A 19,606-nucleotide genomic window follows, 5' to 3' on the forward strand; every position below is an offset into this window, starting at 1 on the left:
TGGGACATAAGCCTTTGCACCTATTAGCAGCTGTCTATATTGCTTTTCCAGCCATTGACACATATGACCATGTCAACATATTGAACTGATTTGTTTCTTTGTGTCACAAAAGATCATACGTGTTCTGGGCTCCTTCACGCTGTTACTCTAAGAATAAGAGCATACCAAGTCAGTTAGCTACAGTACAGCCAACATTTTCCTGCAAACTGACAATTTCTAGTCACCATCAAGTTTCTCTCAGGAACTGGTTTTCAATATTTAAAAGACATCCAACCAAATGTAATATTTAGGAGGTTAGGAAAAAAAGGTTGGACAAAGCTTTTAAGCTGTAAGCTTTTACAGTATAGTTACAGGAAAAAAATGTTATTTCCAAAATGTTTTTACTGTATCGAACACCTTTTGTTTCTCGGCTAGTTTGCAAAATTACCATTACCCACTGAATCTCAAAGATTTTTCCCTTGCCAAGTACTAAAAAGACAGATCTTTCAAAAATATGGGAGGGCCCAATTTCCTGTGAAGAAAATCCATACCAGTTCAGCATAACTCGATTCTAGAGAAAGCAGTAATTTTCACTTTTTCCACACCATATTTGTCAGCACTTGCAAAGAAAAGACTGAAAGGGAAGCCTGAGAAGGTTTTTGCTTTTTTTTTTCTTAAAAACAAAACAAACAAGCAAACCAAAAAAAACCCCACCATCACCTACCACTTCATTTTTTTGTCATTCTCTCAGGATCAAAATTTCACAAGAAAATGAGAGACTCCGCACATAACCGAAGCAACAAACAACAGATTGCAAAACCAACCCATGACCAAAGGCAAAAAGAAGTTATCTCCAGGTCTTACTTTGTATGAAAAAGTGGAAATGGCCTCAGCAAAAGGACCTGAGCTCTCTAGGGCCTGTTTTACCTCAGGAAGGCGCCCTTGTTTCTAAGATGGCACCACCATGGGTAGGCCGCAGGCTTTCAAGGCCTGTTCCCCACACAGCACCCTGAGCAGTGGGATTTGGGATAGTTAAGATGATAATCACATACCAAAAAAGGATGAAATTGGATAAAAGATGTAGCAGGTGTCTCTGGAGCCTCATGGGAGTGCTGTAAGTTCACAGGGCCGCAGGCCTGCTCCAGGCTCTGCGGCAAAAGCTGAGGCAGCAGCTACAATGTGTTAGGAGGATGTTAACCTACTCCTGAAAACAAAGCCGGTGCTTAACTTGAAGTCATTAAAGTGATGGATTAAAAAGGAAAAGGGGAAATATGAGAAAAGGTCACTTCATAAATCACTATTAAAAATCCACATTTCCACCTTTTGCAGAGTCAGTCTGTAAAAAAACAGAAACACACATCTGCTTCTAAGAAGAGATGACAGCAACTAAAACTAAAAGACATTTCTTGGAGTATCACATTTATTCTGGTCGATACCATCATACTTTGTTTTGAAGAAAGGCCCCCAGTCACATCAAGTACAAACACAAAACAGCAAGTTTGTTGGATCTAGTAAATGCCAAGGAAGACGGACTGTATATTGGAAGTAAGCACTATCAGTTATTCATAAATAATTTTTCTGATTAAATATCAAATCAAACAGACACATCATCAGTCTTGTAACAGACTGTACTCACGTTACCTTGTGCTCCGCTCCTAATAGATCTCACCACAGACGGGATCAGTGATTTGCACATACGACACTAAAACAGAGATCTCTGATGAGTAACGATGTGCTGCCCATTAAATACCGTCTCTCCAACTTGCTATTGAAGGGGGAACTGAGGGCAAGTCCTGCCTCCCCCCAAAGGGCTGGGCGCTGCTCAGCGCCACAGGCAGGAGGCGGATGAGGGCTCCCTGTCTGCTCAGCTGGACATTTTCTCTCCAAGTCTTGTACAGAAAATCCAAAATTTAAAGGAATTTTCAGTCAGCTTTGTCTTATCAAAAATTTTCATCCCAAGCAAGCAAAGAAAATAATCTCTCTTCACCAAAATGTCTTTGAATAAGAACAATTCCTATTAGACATGTGGTTTGACAGACAGCCCCCTAAAAGAAAAACCCCCCATTATTCCACAGCTCAGCAGCTCCTCAGGAAGGTCTCTGCACATGGAGACGGGCAGGATGGAGGATCAACAGCCCCGTGGTGTTCTTCAGCCGCAGTTGTTCCCCCCTCACCATGCGCTGTCTCAGCAGCATCCTGCTCTAGCTGACATGGACAAGAGAAGAGGACACCACAGCAATTAAATTTAAAAAAAAAAAAAAAAAGAAAAAAAGAAAAAAAAAGAATACAAGAAAATCACAAGGGTACCCTCAGAACAGGTGCTTATGACAAATTTTTGAACTCAACTACCTCCTATGTATTCACAAGGTACACACAGCAGGGCAGGCAACAAGTCTCCGCTTCTCAGGAAAATAGTACACCTGCACAATGATGGACAACTTCAGTATTAACTTCCAAATAGACCTTACTTGCAATTATACTATTGCACAGGCTGTAATGAGGTGCACAGGCTAAGCAACTCATAGAACTGTCGGGATGTTCAGCATTTATGGTTGTAGTGTATACCTCAAATGGCTCTTCTCAGCTGCTGCAAAACGAGTGCTTCACTTACAGACCTTCATAAGAAAGGGTTAAAAATCCCATACAGACGCTTTTATAGAGCACACAAAGAAGTTAAGGACTGCATTTCATTTAAAGATGCAGACAAAAACTACAGATACTATGTAATATAAATTATTTAATACTAAGAAAACCTCATATGAGGTAAAAGATTGTATATAAATACTGCATAACATCCAACGGGATTATTCATCACCTTTCTCTGCTTTGCACAGATTTACTTTACTATTTTTGGAGAAAATTAAAACTTGGCACTCACTGAACACCATATCTTTAAAACTCAGTAAAAAAAAATCTGTAATAAGATTTTAAGATAAAGCATCCTATTTCAAGGATTAAGGACATCAAATACTATGGTAAAATGAGCCATGCAACAAATACATTTCCCGAGCTGAAATACTGAGTCAACTTGTACATCTACACAAAAACATACTAATTAACATTCTGTGAAGGTCTCCTTTCACTATGTCCAAACATTATACTGCAGCATCTTAGTGATTTTACCCCACTGACATGTTTTCTGTTCAACTTACCATAGGCTTTTCAGGTATTCATTTATATTACAGTTTAGAGGGGAAATACTAATACTGTACACCTAAAATACTTATCAGCTACCATCTTATAAGCAAATTTTGAACTATAGCAAAATTTTAATTTCATTAAAATATGAAGGAATTATACATTTTTATTACTAGAATTGAATTATTTTTATCTCAAAGTTTTCTAAATATCTAAACATAATTCATAAATCACAAGATGAAAAACTGAGTACAATGCTTGTTTATTTCACACACTCCCCATTGCCCTGTTTCGTATGTTCGAATGTGACTTTTCTGACTACACAATACACATGTAGGTAGTAGGCAGGAGGAAGTTTTCCAGTGCTTGATACAGCACATAATGAAGTTTGGAATAGAACTACAAATTACCATTTTTCAGGATAACTAACACTGACAAGAAAGTTAATACTATTTTAGATGCCTTTGAAAGGCTTCTCTGATCACACTGTTGTAGATAAACTGCTGACAGTTGAAAAAAGCAGGGTATTTATCTCAGTGCTGAAGACACACTGAATAAAGATAAATCCCACCACAGTATGCAAAATGTCTATGCTTTAACACGATCTTCTTTTCTATCGAAATAATCTTGAGTATTAGGTAAAAACAGTGAAAAGTGTGATTTATTGAGCATCTCAGTCAGCATGATTACATGTCAGATTTGAGTTTTGGCAGGTCAGGGGGATGGCAGGTCCATCTTCAGACTGCATGCTATCACCTCTACTATTTTCCAAACGGAAGAATGTCCAATGTTAGCTTTGCCAGGCTTAGGTGTCAACTGCAATGTAATCCTGGGGAAGCTGACTTAAAAAGGAGATAAAACAAACACTACATGCATTCATAACAAACTGAAAAATTTTCCCAGTAACAAGAGTGAAAAGAAGTCTGGACTGCACTGGATTGACAAAAAAGAATACCTCCTGCTCCACCTTGTAAACATTAAGATATATTTTTATCTGCTTTTACCACTACAAAAGAACAACAGACAAAGTAGGAAAAGCTCAGGACCAACGTCTTTTATTCCTTGAATTATCAGGGAAAAGTTATCCAGAAAGAAAGTGCAACTTTCCAAGGAGCACAGAGTGTCTTAAACAATACGCCTTATTCTCCTTCCTGCTGACAAGGTTTGCTCAAATTACATTATTTTAAGTACTGTCCAAGCCAGGATCTATCTTATTTTTTATAAAACCGAAAATCATTCAAACTGTAAATGACCACTACTCATTAAAATATATTTTTCTTCAACTGTAAGCACAGTTCTGAATGATGTCAGGTGAGGCAGTAAGGAACTATAACTGCTGAAGAAATATAAATAGAAAATAAAAGCATTTTAAGAGTCTTCTTCCATAGCCACATCCTCTTGTAACTTCTGCACCATTTTGTCCTCCAGCTGTTTTGGTGTGCCTTCAAAGCAAAGAAAAAAATAAATTAAAGATGTCTCTCTCAACATAAATAACTGTTTTTCTTTGAACAATATATGCATCTATTCTAGGTGAAACAGCCTAAATATATTGCTTATAGAGTTTTTTGGGACTAAACCCATCAAGCTTACAAGTATTTATTGCTAACCTCCATCACCACCTAAAACTACTGAAGAATTGTTTTAACAGAAAAGCTGATACTGTTTTTATGCAAAATCTTGAATGCAGTCAACGTATGTTTTCCTCTAGTATGATGAACTTTGATATATCTGGCAATACCTGGCAGAACCTGCAAAAATGTATTACTTTTAACAGATGAATGGCCTTATGGGAAGATTTAAGCCCTCCTGAATGCTGTGTTGGATGTCAATAGTGCTAACTCTCAACAATGCTACCAAAACCAAAGAAAACAAAAAATAATCTGGGACTGACATTGGATTCTGCTCTCTTTAAGGCCAGGCAGGAATTGCAAAACACTGAAGAGGTAGCTGTTGTTTGACTAACAGATGTAGGATGTGCTATTGTGCATCATTCATTTAACATAAGCAAAGCCAAACAAAAGAAATGAACACTCAGATTTAATCTTTTGAATTCAGAACCTTTTTTGTTTTCTTCCCTCAAAAAACAAGGGATAGATTAAACCGAAGTTTAAATATATATTGACAAAACCTTGTTTCACATATATACAATCTTAACGCAAGCTGGGAAAAAGCCCCATAGAGCAGAATTCTTGTTAATGTCTAATAATGTGTCACACCTATTTGCAGAGACAAAATCAATGGTAATTTTTATAAAACAGTAAGTAATGGAAATACTTGTAACTTCTCAGCATTACTCTATTCCATTAACTTTATTTTAAAAAACAAATCATCTTTACAATCCATTTTTATCAACACCATCTAACATAAGCTAATATTTGTAATAAAGAGTTTAGAAACCAGAACATCATTTAGGAGAAACAGGTTTCTCCAACTGAAAAACTCAGTTCACCAACAAACGATATACATTATTATATCTGTACTAGGCATAGATTTGAGTGAAAATTTGTTAAATTACCATATTTTTTAAAATGTTAGGCTTACACTGAAGAAACAGCATTTTCATGCATGTTTCGTTATACACAGTAAACTACAAAAAAAAACCCAACTCACAATTAGCTAACAAATTCAAAAAGTAGAGTTTAACTACTGTATTTTATTTCAGTAGGTAGCAGAGTCTGTTGAGTTCAAATAATTAATTCAAAGTGAGGACTTAAATTAACGTATTGGTTAACAAACGTGCAGTTCAGAGAGTACCAGGTATTGAGTGCAGTTTAAAATACTCAAAATAAGGAAATGGAAGGATGAATGCAGGACTAGACAAATAAAAGGTATGTTTAATTCAGAACAAAGGCACTGCTTCCATTTGGTAGCAAGAGCTATTCTCCACATTCAATAGACAAATTAATTTCAAGAGAAATGCACAGGATTATTTATCTGTAGAATTAATCATACCGCCAAAAAAATCAGTATTAATCATAAAATTGTACACACAAGTTAAGCTAAGCAAACCAGGTAAAGCAAGTTTTTACCTGCATGTGGAGCACGAAGAAGGTGGATGTTCTGTTTGACTTCTTTGATGTCTTCTGCCTTCTGCAACTCTTTGCTCTTCTTTAATCTGGGGAAGGGGAATTCAACTTAATTACCCTCAAAGAAGAGATGTATGTTTTTGTTTTAATGCGTGACACACATCTTTAGCTAAAGGTACGTAAGCAGTAATTAACTACGATTATAAGGAAATAAAGGTAAAAAGTATTTGAAAACCAATTCAAGCATATACTGGGTACAAAACCAGAAAAAAACCCCAGCACTATATCAGCTCTTACCAGAATTTTTTTTTAATCTAAGACTCCATGTTACAAACAAGGAAATATAACTATTATCATTGAGTGTCCAAAAGCTACATTTCACTGGACAGCCAATAAGGCATAGCAGTTTGGTAGCCCAGTAGAGCCCACTGAAAATATTTTACCCTATTGCTTGGATGGATGTGTCTGTACAAAGCAAACAACCATTTAAAACTTTTGATCATCATTTCTCTGGAAAAATCGACTGCCTAATACAGGCTTGTGAGAGCTCCCACAACACAAATACTTCTCCTCACCTGTTCATAATAAATCTGGCTTGGCGTTTTTGCTTTATTTCCTCCACTCTCTTCATTGCATCAACTGAAATAAAGCAGAAGTTGTTTTAAATGTGCTTACATACCTACGGTTGAAAATACATGTGATTTTGCAGACCAATTCTACCAGTATCCCATAATAGCTCTGTATCAGAGGCCACTCTTATACTATATAGAGGAAGTTACTCCTTCTTCGAAGAGCAGAGTAGAGGATTATTCTGTGCACCAACTATGATGAACTGTATTTTAAAACTTGTTTATGCTTCCACTTTCATGCCTATATATATTTTCTACAGTGAGCCATCACAACAAAAGACTCTCACTCTACTTGAGTGAATGCCACAAAGGAGAAGGCGGTAACTTGCATCTGATTTCATGACATAAATAACTCTTCCATTTTATAGCAACTGATTTATTAAACTGAAGTGGAATGAGCAGGAACAAAAAAGCAACTCCATCAGTATAAAAGGCTTACACTAAGAGCCTCTTAAAAAGCTGGATAACCACTAAGGTTTTTTGAAGATAATAATTCAAAAATAGAGGAATGTTGCACTTCATTTCCTAACCAGTTTCTGAAAAAAAAATAAAATCAAGTGAAACTCCACACCTGTTCACAACTCAAACCTCCTCCGCACATAAGAATCTGGTCACAATTCCAGTTATTTCAAACACAATCACTACAGAGTGTCAGAACTATTAAGAAATCTTCTGATAACATTCATGTAGAATAAAAGCTCACACCCCATAGTTCTTCTTTTGCTTTTTTCTAAAATGACTCACCAGTCTTGTTCCACAACTCTCTCTGGTATTTCACTGGTTCATTTCTACGTTTTTCAAACTCAAACGAATTATCCTATATTCAGAAAAAGTAAATACAGATTATATACAGAAGCATATTTAGATCAATACGTTCTTACTATAGCACTCATATATCTTAGTATTTTACACAATTTTTCCCCCCTTTCAGAATCTCAGTTCCTATACTTTAACAACCTTTAGAGATTACTAAGCTAGAAGGAAATAGAGTGGAGTGTTTGACCTCAAAGTGTCAGAAACCACGGTGATTTGTCTGAAGAGAATTATTTACTGAAACATCTCCCTTGGCTATTTTCTTTTTAGCAAAACAAAAGGAACAAAGACGACAATGTGGAATAGGAAATACAGAGTAGAGTAGACAGGTGGAAGGCAAAATTGAAAACATGTAGAGTCAAAAGCATTTAATGCAGGTCACATAAGTTCTACTCAACAGCCTGTAATTTTGAAAAGGTTCAAAAAAGAAACACTATTTCATTTTAAGAATATTGAAACAATATAAAACCATTCGAAATTGTGAAATACTTCAATTGATGACATGGGGTGTTTGGGGCAGCGGGAGGTTTTTCTTTTTGTTGTTTTTTTTCCCCAAGAGTTTAAGATAGAAGAACAATTTCCTGGTTTTTTTTTTTTTTTTGCTATGCATATTTAGCTTTATATCAACTTTTATCTGAGGACTTTTCCCTGCCCACAGATTCTTTTTTGTAGTGGTAAAGCCGAGTTATTAACCAGCTGCTAATTTTCACATGACCTAAAGACAGCTTCAATGACAGCAACTGGACAGAATAGCAAGAAAAGGCACATACACACTCACAAGCCACACTCCATTGGCACACAAATGTTAGTTTTCACACTGGGATAGCATCGAGCAAAATATCCAAAATATAAGCTGTAGAGCACACTGTATGCTAACATTTACATGTCATTCTTATTCTTAAAAACAAAAAATTAGCTAAAATTCATTTTTACCCAAACGTGACACAGCACCATATAAATTCACTACAGTTTATCCTAAACTGAGTCAGCTTTTACCTATTTAAAATATACAGCATTGGTTTGTATCATGAGAACACACCATAAACAGCAAAAAAAAGTCTCATAAGAGTAGAGATGTTCAAAGCGCCACACTCTTCTAAGCTTCACACATGGAGATAAACTAGAGCTGCCTCATACTGGCCAACAGAACTTTTCAATTCCAAACACGAGGGGACAGAATGACCGACTCCTCAGTCATTCTGAGTGAGAGAATAAGCAAGTCCTTCAGAAAATAACTGAAATCCAGGAAAACAAGTAAATATATTTAACGTCTGTCCAATGTACCTGTTTAAAGCAGAAAGAACTGTCACCTTCTTCCAAACTACAGTATTTTCCATTGTTACAAGCTTACTTACACACTCTCCCCAAAGCTGGCTTATGTAAGAATAGATACCAACCAAACTACAACAAAGCACTATGTTTATATATTGTTTTAATTCTTAGCATACATAGATATATCTCAAAATTGGAGCATAATGTCACCTATTTAGATGTGTATAAAGGAATTCTAAATTAAGACCTTAGCTACTTCCAAAAAGGTAATTCAGTTTAGCCAGAAAGAACTTGAAAGCAAGAAATACAATTACAGAAGATGGCAATGACTCATGGCTTCTCAAAGTCACATTAAAAAATAAAAACACATTCTTCTCCTTGGAAGATCCACAGAAAGCAGCAAATCACCATGTCAAAATACTTACTAAATTGTTAGTACTATGTCAAAAAACATGTAGTTAAGTCACAGTAATTCTTGAATTATTTAAGGACTGTCCCACCAAACGTGTGCGTTCAGTATTTTTACCACTGAAGTAACTTTGCCTTGAAATTGTTTCGAACTATTTTAAGATCTCATATACTGTTTTTGAAACATTCCTATCTATGCAAGGACTTCTCCTATACATTGTATGCTTTAAGGAGACTTCAAAGGGTAACCATCTTATGTGTCTACACAGAGACTTCTTGGCGTACCCAGTAACCCAGATTATCTGACTGTGCAGAAATACAATTACCAAATGTACAGAGAGTAGATTTATAGATGGGAAAAAATGCCTTGGACTTGGAAACTGCTAAATCTAATCTCATACACTGGCTTCCACATTGAAGTTGAAATAGGAAGTTCCAAGTTACAATCAAGCTACATGAATAGCCCACTCTCAAGAAAACTCTCACATCCTCTTTCACATTCCCTCTTTTCTCCACTTACGTACTCCATCCCTCATGTTCATCTAATTAAATGATAACACATTAAGCTAGCTAACCTAATCTGTTGGCAACCGGACGAGACTAGATTTTTGCCATTTTCGTGAGCTAATGTAAAGTGTGAACCAGTTCAACTTCTTACCACTGTCAATTCTTTGCCAGCTGCTTTCCGGAATGCCTTGGTCCATCTCATCTTTCTGGGATTTCGCTTCTTTTTGAAGTTTCTGTGGCATTTTGATTTGCAGAATCTAAATATCTTTAAGAAGAAGGGAGGGAAGGGAAATAAACTTACAGTCAAATCATATTATTCCTGCCCTATTGCAAGCATGATATCAAACACTGAAGTTTCTCTAATAATACTGCTCATTGAAAATTACATTGATCTTTCAAATTTCAACATTTTTAGCTTAAATATAGCTATTAACAAACAGAATTTCAAGTACTATTCTTGTTTTTTCATTATAAAATAATTTTCACAGCTGTCAGGAACATGCACAAATGCTTATAATTAAGCTGATTATAAATAAAATATACTGAAGTTGTGAGAATTATCATCTGCAAAAATAACTATAAACCCAAACCTGTACTGTAAATAAACAATTCTCTATACCTGTCACCACTTTTTAGATACAGTGCCATCCTGACAACAGCAAAAAATCCTCAGACCTCTCATATAACATTTTTCAATGCAATACACACACACAAAAAGTCTACCTTCTGGAATGTAGCTTTAAGCATTAAAGATTACCCTGCAACAGGAGTCCTAGGCACATTAGTTAAGTCCTGGACTGAATTTACTGAAAGCTGTTAAAGCATATGCCAAAACATTCTAAATGACCTTTTTCCCCTGCCCTTCCATTTTTCTACATATTCTACAGAACACTAGACCCATTTTAGGCACCTGCCACTGCTAGCCATGGAAGCACCTTATGTTCATCCAGGTGATGCTCTCAGGCCCATTAAAGATGCAAGAAAAAAACATCACTATCCAGGCTTGAAATTTCCCTTTTATTAGTACTGAAATCGCGCAACACAGCCAAACAACCCCCTATCCCAAACTGCCCCAAATCCAACAGACATTTTCCACTCAAAGAGCATGCTGCAAGATGGCAGTAAGATGGGGGGGGATGAAGGACAACACATAACCGTATCCCTATTTACAGTTCTTAATCCTCCCTAAATTTGCACATCACTTTGAACCTGGCTGTCTGGTATACAGAGCAGAGCTGGAACTTTCCTTGAGAAAACTCAAAATTACACTTGTTATTCATGAGTTTTTGAAAACCACATTTTTCTTCAACCATACTCTCCTTCCCATCTAGTAGTCACTTCTAAAGAAAATGAACAGAAAATATGAAACTTCTAGTAAAGGTAATCATCTTCAAACAATATTTTTTTAAACCTTCTTCTGTCACGTGTTCTCACCTAACTCAGACAAATCTCTGTTCACAACTAACCTGCCATTGTGCTACTTTATTATTTAATTTTTAAAACGCAAGACACCTTGTGGCCATTTTCTAGTAAACGGAACTGTGTCAATCTACATCTATCTCTAAATTCCCAAAAGATGTGACTCAGATGAGCAATACAGTTGAGCCAGTATTTATTTTGACGTCTGAGCACAGGAAGGAAGCTATGAATGTAAGCTTCGTTTCACACTGGGGTCTCCAATGCCCTATAGGACTGCTAAGAAGTACAGCAGAGGCTGGGAAACTATACACAACATTTTATGTACAAAACTGTCACCAAAATTTAAGGCCCAAAGTGCTATGCATGTCCTGTTGTGACAACATCAATTGGGTAAGTCACATCAGATATCTGAGTGAGTTACAACTTTTAGTAGAGTACCATGAGACAGACATAAAGCATTAGCTTCAGTCCACAGCTTTTAGTGTCTGTGATCTGGATCGTTCAAAGCTTTAGAATCACCTGCCATTATTCTGAAGCCTCTACTTCTCTAAAATCAGAAAATTAAAGGATGGAAGTTTTTAATTGTCCTGAGAAGCATATAATTTCCCAGTAGAAACAAGTAATTTAGCCCACACTCTTCCCCACAGCCACAACAGTTGCCAAATTACAGTATAGCCCCACCAAACGGCCGTGGGCTCCGGCAGGGCGAGGGAAACGCTGCCTGCCACCGCCCTCTTGTCCGAATTTAAAGTACATCACCCCGAGACCCCCCCACATGCCGAAGAGAAAGCCTGACAGGAGCGCAGGCAGCGGCACGCCGGCCCGGGACAGCGGCACCAGCCCCGGGAAGACCTCGGGCCTCGGCAGCGTCTGTCAGCGGACACCGCCGGCGGGGGGTGAGCGCAGGGCGGGCACCTTTGGGCCCCCTCCGGCGCAGGCCCGGCGAGGCCAAGAGCGCCCCGCCGCGAGCACACCCTCGCTGGGCCAGGCCGCAATGGGGAGCGAGCCCCGGCGCCGAAAGTCGCCCAGTCGCGCCCTCCCGCCGGCGGTCGGTGGGTACCTTGCAGTCGTTGCGCACGAACATGACGCCGTGGCCCGGGTAGATGGGCCCCGAGCAAAAGTAGCACTTCTCAATCCGCATGGCTGGGCCCCACCGCCCCGCCGGAAGGACGCGATCAGCTGACCGGAAGCGCCGCGGTTTCGCCCGGCAGAGGGGGCGCGGCGCCCCCTGCCGGCCGCGAGGCGCCAAGGCGCCGCGGGAGCGGGCGCATGCGCAGACTTTCGCCGGCCGCCCCGGGCCGGCAGCGGGGAGGCGGCGGTGAGGGGGGAACGTGGCTCGGTTTGCGGTGTCGCCGCCGCCATTACGGACCCCGGCGGCTGCAGGGCTGTCTGACAAGCTGCAACTGCCCCGACACAGGCACCGGGCAGGAAACAAGCACGTGCCGGCTCCGGGCTCCCAGCCAGCCTGACAGGAGTTAGTGGGGGTGATGGGGTGACAGCCATGACGCTGGCCAGGACAACTGTCGGCTGCTTCCTCAGGAGGCCCGGCACAGCCCCCCCAGACCCACCAGGTCATTCCCATCATAGCCCTGTCAAGCCAGCTGCATACTGGGAGTTGGACAACCTGAGCTGCATCCCCAGGAGCGGGGCCAGCAGGGCGAGGGAGGGGATTCCCCGCTCTACTCTGGTAGAGCAAAGAATCTGGTGTGACCCCCTCAGTGCTGCATCCAGCTCTGTGGCTCCTGACATTAGAAGGACATGGACCTGTTGGAGCAAGTCCAGAAGAGGCCGTGAAGTTGCTCAGAGGGCTGGAGCCCCTCTGCTATGAAGACAGGCTGAGAGAGCTGGGGTTGTTCAGCCTGGAGAAGACAAAGCTCCAGGGAGACCTTATAGCCCCTTCCAGTACCTAAAAGGGGCTACAGGAAAGACGGGGAGGGACTTTTTAGCAGGGCCTGTTGCAATAGGACAAGGGGTAATGGCTTTAGACTAAAAGGGGGAGATTTAGACTAGATATAAGGAATAAATTCTTTACACTGAGAATGGTGAGACACTGGCGTGGGTTTCCCAGAGAGGTGGTAGGTGCCCCATCCCTGGAAGCATTCAAGGTAAGGTTACATGGGGCTCTGAGCAACCTGATCTAGCTGAAGATGTCCCTGCTCATTGCAGGGAGGGTTGGACTAGATGACCTTTAAAGCTCCCTTCCCACCCAAACTATGCTATGATTCTAAAACTTAATCTGGCAATGGGTGTTTGGCAACATGGCAGGAGGGCCAGCGGCCAGCCCAGCCCCAGGTCCCCAAGCAGCTGGTTTTGCACCAAGAGGTGCAACATGCCAGTGCAATACCTCTTCCCAAGCTGCTCACTGGAAAATGGGACTTCCAATTGTATCAGGGGCCATGGAAGCCTCTCCTCACACCCACGATGAACAGCCTAGCAACATGACAGCAGTAATGCTCCTATGCCGCACACTACAGGCATCTGAGCAACCTATCCTGCAAAGAAACCAGCAGCCCAAAATAAAGCAATACCCCCAGGAGTCCTGTAAATAGGATCACATAAAGCCTACCTGAAAAACAAAGCTTTTCCTGAGCGTGGTTGAAGAGACCAGACACAGCCTCTGTTTCTGATGCAGTCCCTGCCACCATATTCTAAGGAACCTATTACTCCTGCTGTTCCCCCTCCTACAGTTACCTGTCAATTGTGAAAGGACCTAAACAGTAGGCCCTGTAGCTTCCTAAATTGTTTGGAATTGGAGAGGGTTTTATATCTGTTCTTCAATCTTGGGATGCCTTTCCACCTCAGAGTCTGAAATCTTCCTTACCATGTAAGGCTTTACCACCACAACTCCTGCTTCTCCATTTAAAAGAAGTTAACTATCCGAGAATTTGGTGAAAAATCTGTGTGTTGAATTGCACGTGCCTTTAGGGCAGTTTTTGCTTTCAGGTTTCTAGAAGAACAAAAAAGGCAGTCAGCTTGTGGCTATCTTAAGGAAGATGGAAGGAAGAAAAAAATTGCTTCAGTACAGTAGAGTCAGTAACCTTATCAGCACAGAACTTGTCTCCAATCTTTTTGAAAACCAGACCTCAGCCACATCCTATTGCAGGAGACACAGGCTAGAGCATATGACTGGTGACTAGTACTCACCTCCAGCCCCAAGGAAGAAGAGCTCCAAACTGGCTGAGAGACAGAGAGCAAGATAGGACTGCACAGGATATTAGTTAGCCTCATGCCGTACCCCGGAGGGAGGGCTCTGTGGCTGTGACAGAAGACGACAACCCAGCTGATAAGAGGAAACAGTAGACACACACACAAAGCAATTTTATGAGGCAAGCTATGAAGACACCAAGTTTACAGCTAGAGGCAAAACCCTATAAATAGTAAACAAGTTTGCTTAGGTCTAGGGCTGCTGTGCTTTGGCATATGCAATTGCAATCCTTCTTTTCCAGTTTGGTTACTTTGAGTTTCCTGCTCATGTGACTTTTTTTCCCTCGTGAGCTGTATTTATTTCACTGAAGACAGCTTTCTCCTGGCAGACTACTGTATTGTGAAGTCTTTGGTGGCTTCTACAATTTAAACACTGTGGATTACAGACTGTCACCAACACCTCCAGCAGACAGATGGGATATGAGAGTACAGTGATAATACAAGCATTTACAACTGGATTTTCCCCCCCCTCCTTTTTTCATACCAAGGCGCTAATCTCCTCTTCAAATACAAGCCATTATGTTGTGGATTTGAAGTGCTTATTCCTGATCTATAAGCCAAAATAGATTGGAGGTGGATAGACCCAGAATCCAGATTAATAATCAAAAAAGAATATGTACTTCTACTCCATTAACAGTTATTCATAGACAGAATTAGGTATCCAGCTGAAAAACAGCGTCACTGAAAGAAGAGGTTTTGCAGCAAACCGAGTGGGTCATTTGTTTGATTTTTGACACAGATTACCACAGCAAGAATTGTTTCACCAAACATCTCAATACCTAAAACTCATAACAAATCTCTTGGGCAAGTACATAAATATTTGCAGACAAGTTTCCCAATCGAAGAACTGTCATATACAGTTCATATAAACTGTCATATGCAGTCATATAAAAGAACTGACAACTGTCAGGCATGTGCACTTGTAGGATCAGGTTCATAGACTGTATAATCATGTTAGCTGGAAGACACTTCTGAAGGTCAGCTAGACCAAAGTCCTGCTCAAAGCAGGACAAATTACACAAGATGGCTCAGGGCCACATCCACTTGAGTTTTTAGTGTCTTCAAGGATGGAGATGCCCTAACTTCCCTCGGCTGCTGTTCCGATTTCTGACTACTACAGAAAATTCTGACTAATTTCTGATTACTGACTAACTTCTGACTACTGTGACAATTTTTTTGTAATGTCTAGTCAGAATTTTCTATACACCAGCTTTTCTCTGTTGCTTTTCCCTATTCCTGTGCACTGAGAACAGTCTGGCTCCATCTATACTCTCCCATGAGACAGTTCAAGAAAGCAGAAAGGTCTCCCTTAGCTTTCTCTTCTTAAAGCTAAGCAAACCCAGTTCTCTCTTCCTCCTACCCCTTGTGCTGCAGCCCCCTGATCTTGGTGGCATCTGCTGGACTCACTCCAGTGCGTCAATGTCTTTCTTCTACTGTGGTGTCTAAAATGGGACACAGAATTTCAGAGGTGGTCTTATAATTACTGAATGTAAGGGAAGACTTACTTTCTCAACCTGCTTGCTTCATTTTACTAATGCAGCCCCAGATGCAGTTGGCCGCCTTTGCCACAGGAGCACACTTCTGGCTCCTGGTCAACCTACTTTTGAAGAGAACGCCATCCCCTCTTCTGCAAAACGTTTTTTCAGCCAGTACTAGTGCATGGGGTTATTCCAACCCAGATGGAATACCCAGTCACACTTAACCTTGTTAAACTTCATGAAGTTTAGTTCAGCTCATTTCTCTTGCCAATCAAGGAATGTCTGAAAAGCAGCTGTGCCTTCCAGCATATCATAACCTACCTGGTAATCTACAGCACTCTTGATGGAAGCGGCTACTCTGAAAAATCAGGCTCCTTACCTTTGTAGAAGCAGTAGATTTTTACAAAATGTATTGCTTTATTCCGTTTGCTCTGAACATGCTACACGCTCACATTAGCAGCTTTCTGAATGTCTCATGAATACAGTACTGTTGCCTCTATTTTCTTCTATGGGTCTGAGCTCCTTCTGGCATCACCCAGGACACATCAGCCCCACATCCGACTGGTTTTGTCAGTGCCAGAGGGTAACATCAAGAAGTACCTAGGCCACAGAAGAGAACTTAGATGCGTTTGAACTAAAAAAAAAACATAACAGATAGGGACAGTGCAGAAGGACACAGACCAATACTGAAATGAAACAACAGGAAATGCTGCAATTCAGTTCAACAAACGCTGACAAGGTTCAGATCAGGAATGTTTAACTATTTATAGTAAGAAATCCTGGGACAAAGCATCATAATGGAAATCCTTTCCAAAACTTTGTTCCATTACAGATCAACATCTTCAAATGACACTGAATGAAAACAACTTTTCTTGAAATAACAGGTTCTCATCACATGAGAGCTCTTCTTTGGTTGGTTGGTTTTTAAAACCAGTGCTAGATTAGCAAGAATAGTGTAATTCACTGTTGAAACATTTACCATGATCTCTCATGAGAGCTAAAAAGGGACCAAAGTTTTGTCACAGAATAATTCAAACAGATAAATCTTATGGCACATTTCAAAGGCTGACACCAAAGCAATTTTATGTAGACTCTCTTTATACAGTTAATAGTTACATATAATATGCATGACAAAAATATGACAGTTTCAGTATTTAATATCCAATCTAAACATAACTATTCATAAAGAAGTATTTTTACATCATTTCAGTAGTCACTTAGCTCAGTAGTTGGTTGCAATAATCCTTACTGTTTTCAAGAACTGGATGGAGCTACAAGCATAAAAACTCCCATTAAAGTTAATGCATGACAAAGTTCCACTGCAACCCTCTGAAAAGCAAAGAGTCACATTAAAAGAAATTCAGACACTGAAGTACATTGAAACGTATTGTGTCCTACAGTAGAGTTTGATACTCTGCTGGTCAGAAACATGATGGTCACTTCAAAAGGCACTCTGACTTAAACCACAACTCTGGTCCACAAGCATTTTAGAATCTTGGTATTGTATAGTAGAAAAAAAACCCCTATGCTTATTCAATATAAATTGATTTAATCTCTGTCCTAGCCCCAGAGCAGTCAAATTATATTGCACTTTTAAAATATTCTGTGTAGGCTGTGATAAAAATCTAATATTTACATGTTGTGTTTGTTAAAGAACTATGCATTACTTCGTAAAATATTTTAATAACCAAATTTTAACAGTTATTCTTGTATTATTAATATAGCCAGAGGCTATATTAATGAATTTTTTTTTTTTACTAGCCCCTATTCTAGAAACATTTTTGGTCCTTCAAAAAATGTCTTATGCTGCAATTCATGTTCACAACTGATATCAATGTTTGCCTGAAACTGCAGTAGTTAGAATATTTAAATAAATAAATACATTCCTAAAGAAGTAATAGCTTTGGAGTTTTGTAAACAAACTGCTGTGGAAAGTCTGTAACGACTCAATTTGGCGTGTTATGACTTTAATTGGCAATACTTTACAGTTATACAACCTCTGCCAGGCTAGAAAACAGTTTGGTAGGCACATCTCATAAATCAGTCTGGAAAAAAGGCCCCAAAAATACTGATTGTTCCTTAGGTTGTTTGAATAAATAAAAATAATCAAAGAGTAACATGATCCACTGAAACCAAAACTGACATTTATGCAATCTGTGGGGGACTAAAAAGAAAAGCAACTCAATACTCTTTTTGGAATACAACCTAAAGGAAATAAACAAGCCATAAATGAATATATGACAACCAAGATGTATAGGACACAAAGGCTGGCAGAATAAAATTAGCATTATAAATTTATAGAAATACTGATCTAAATAGAACTGGTATCTTAGATGCATCTCACCAGAAAACAATCATCATTCATTTTTCAATCCAAATTTGAAGAAACCTTCCAAATCTGTTTTGGTAAAACAAATTCAGTGCAAAGCACTAGATCTGATTAAATTTTGCTGACATCTAGGTTGCTCTACATTCTTGTTAAAACATGAGTGGTAACATAAAAGAAACATAACAACAGATGTATAGTTATGCCATTTACATATAAATATATGTATATGCATGTTCTAGAAATTCCAATGATGTCAGGAGGTCTCACAGGCTGTGTTGGCTATATTTTATATAGTACAGTTGTAGTTTACATGTTCAATTTCATGACATACCCAAAGTGTTCTACATATGCTCTCTTCTCTGTAGATTTTATTCAATATAGAATAGCTTGCTTTCGATTTTCATCACTAAAAACTGATGGTTTGAGAGAGCAAGGAAAAGCTATTTGCAGGCTTTTGTGGAAAACACAGGATTTGCTCTTTAAGATTGTTATTGATTGATGAAATGATTAAATATTTCTGTTCAAAACCAAGAACCTGGTAAGCTTGCTGTTAGCAGAGTGTAAGAGCTGTCACAATATCTAATCTAAATGCCTAGCCTGTGTAGTTAATGGAGCCTTCCTAGGGCAATTGAAAAATCCTTCACTACAGAAGCCTACAATTTCTCATTGCCCATACAGAGAGATATTTCTAAATTTGGTAATGAAAATTTTTCTCCTTCCCTCCAAAGTAGAGAATTAGAGGAATATCCAGTGCTACACCAAATTAAACCTTTGTCCTATCACTAATAAACTGCACACCTTGCAAGCAAAGGTCAATGTTGTTTGAGAGGAAAAAATCAAAAATTAGTATCAAGAATTAATATAGCTCATTAAATAACTACACAATGCAATCTGTCCAGAAGTTAAACAGTTAAGCTGCAACTGTACTATACTTTAGCATATACATTAAAATAAATTGTCACTGAGTTAACAGCCGCATCTTCCTTTTTCTTGCTCCTCATTCAGTTGTTCTGTAGAGCTGTGCCCATTGGAGCGCACGACCCCTTCCGGGATCCAGGATTTATCCACACACCGTTCCATGCGCTTCATAATGAGGTCAAGCAGGGTTTCAATGGCTTTGCTTACATTATTCCCATTAGCTGCACTGGTTTCAAAATATGGTATTCTGCAGAAGACAAAACCCACAAACTTACATCACACAGTTTATATTCATAGGAGAAAAAAAAATACATGACTACTGCCACGTACTTAGCAATCACACAAATGCTGTTACTGCTGCTCCATAGCAGAGAGACACTAAATGGTCAGTGGTCTGTAACGCAAAAGAAATTAATGACTGAATTAATGGCTGACTGAAGGTAAGGCAGAAGGATAAGCTTTAATTTACATCATGGAGTCCACAAT

At 39.3% G+C, this 19,606-nt stretch overlaps 2 protein-coding genes across 3 annotated transcripts in view; both read right to left on the reverse strand.

Annotated features, from left to right (window-relative positions):
• Positions 1-1,387: 1,387 nt before the first annotated feature.
• RSL24D1 (ribosomal L24 domain containing 1) lies at positions 1,388-12,371 on the reverse strand. Its single transcript, XM_074155950.1, has 6 exons — positions 12,252-12,371; positions 9,924-10,037; positions 7,517-7,589; positions 6,719-6,782; positions 6,147-6,232; positions 1,388-4,559 (listed from the first exon to the last, which is right to left on the reverse strand). The coding sequence occupies exons 1-6, from the start codon at positions 12,330-12,332 to the stop codon at positions 4,486-4,488; spliced, it is 492 nt and encodes a 163-aa protein (XP_074012051.1). The 5' UTR covers positions 12,333-12,371; the 3' UTR covers positions 1,388-4,485.
• A 4,249-nt stretch (positions 12,372-16,620) lies between these two features.
• Positions 16,621-19,606, reverse strand: part of RAB27A (RAB27A, member RAS oncogene family) — a 35,109-nt gene continuing 32,123 nt past the window's right edge. Inside the window, exon 7 of one of the 2 annotated variants that reach the window (XM_074155642.1) lies at positions 16,621-19,367. In XM_074155642.1, coding sequence (XP_074011743.1) covers positions 19,169-19,367 — 199 coding nt within the window. In that variant the 3' untranslated portion in view covers positions 16,621-19,168. The remainder of the gene's footprint in view (positions 19,368-19,606) is intronic. The other variant, XM_074155641.1, reaches the window with a different exon arrangement.

The sequence above is a fragment of the Numenius arquata genome, chromosome 11, assembly GCF_964106895.1.
Source record: "Numenius arquata chromosome 11, bNumArq3.hap1.1, whole genome shotgun sequence".
Classification (NCBI taxonomy): domain Eukaryota; kingdom Metazoa; phylum Chordata; class Aves; order Charadriiformes; family Scolopacidae; genus Numenius; species Numenius arquata.

Bases quoted from the DNA above. Each gene is read 5' to 3' on its own strand.
- RSL24D1 (XM_074155950.1), bottom strand. From the start codon at position 12,332: ATGCGGATTGAGAAGTGCTACTTTTGCTCGGGGCCCATCTACCCGGGC. The intron at 6,783-7,516 runs GTGAGTCATTTT...GCTTTATTTCAG, and splicing joins AGAGTTGTGGAACAAGACTG to TTGATGCAATGAAGAGAGTG. The intron at 6,233-6,718 runs GTGAGGAGAAGT...CCCCTTCCCCAG, and splicing joins GCCAGATTTATTATGAACAG to ATTAAAGAAGAGCAAAGAGT.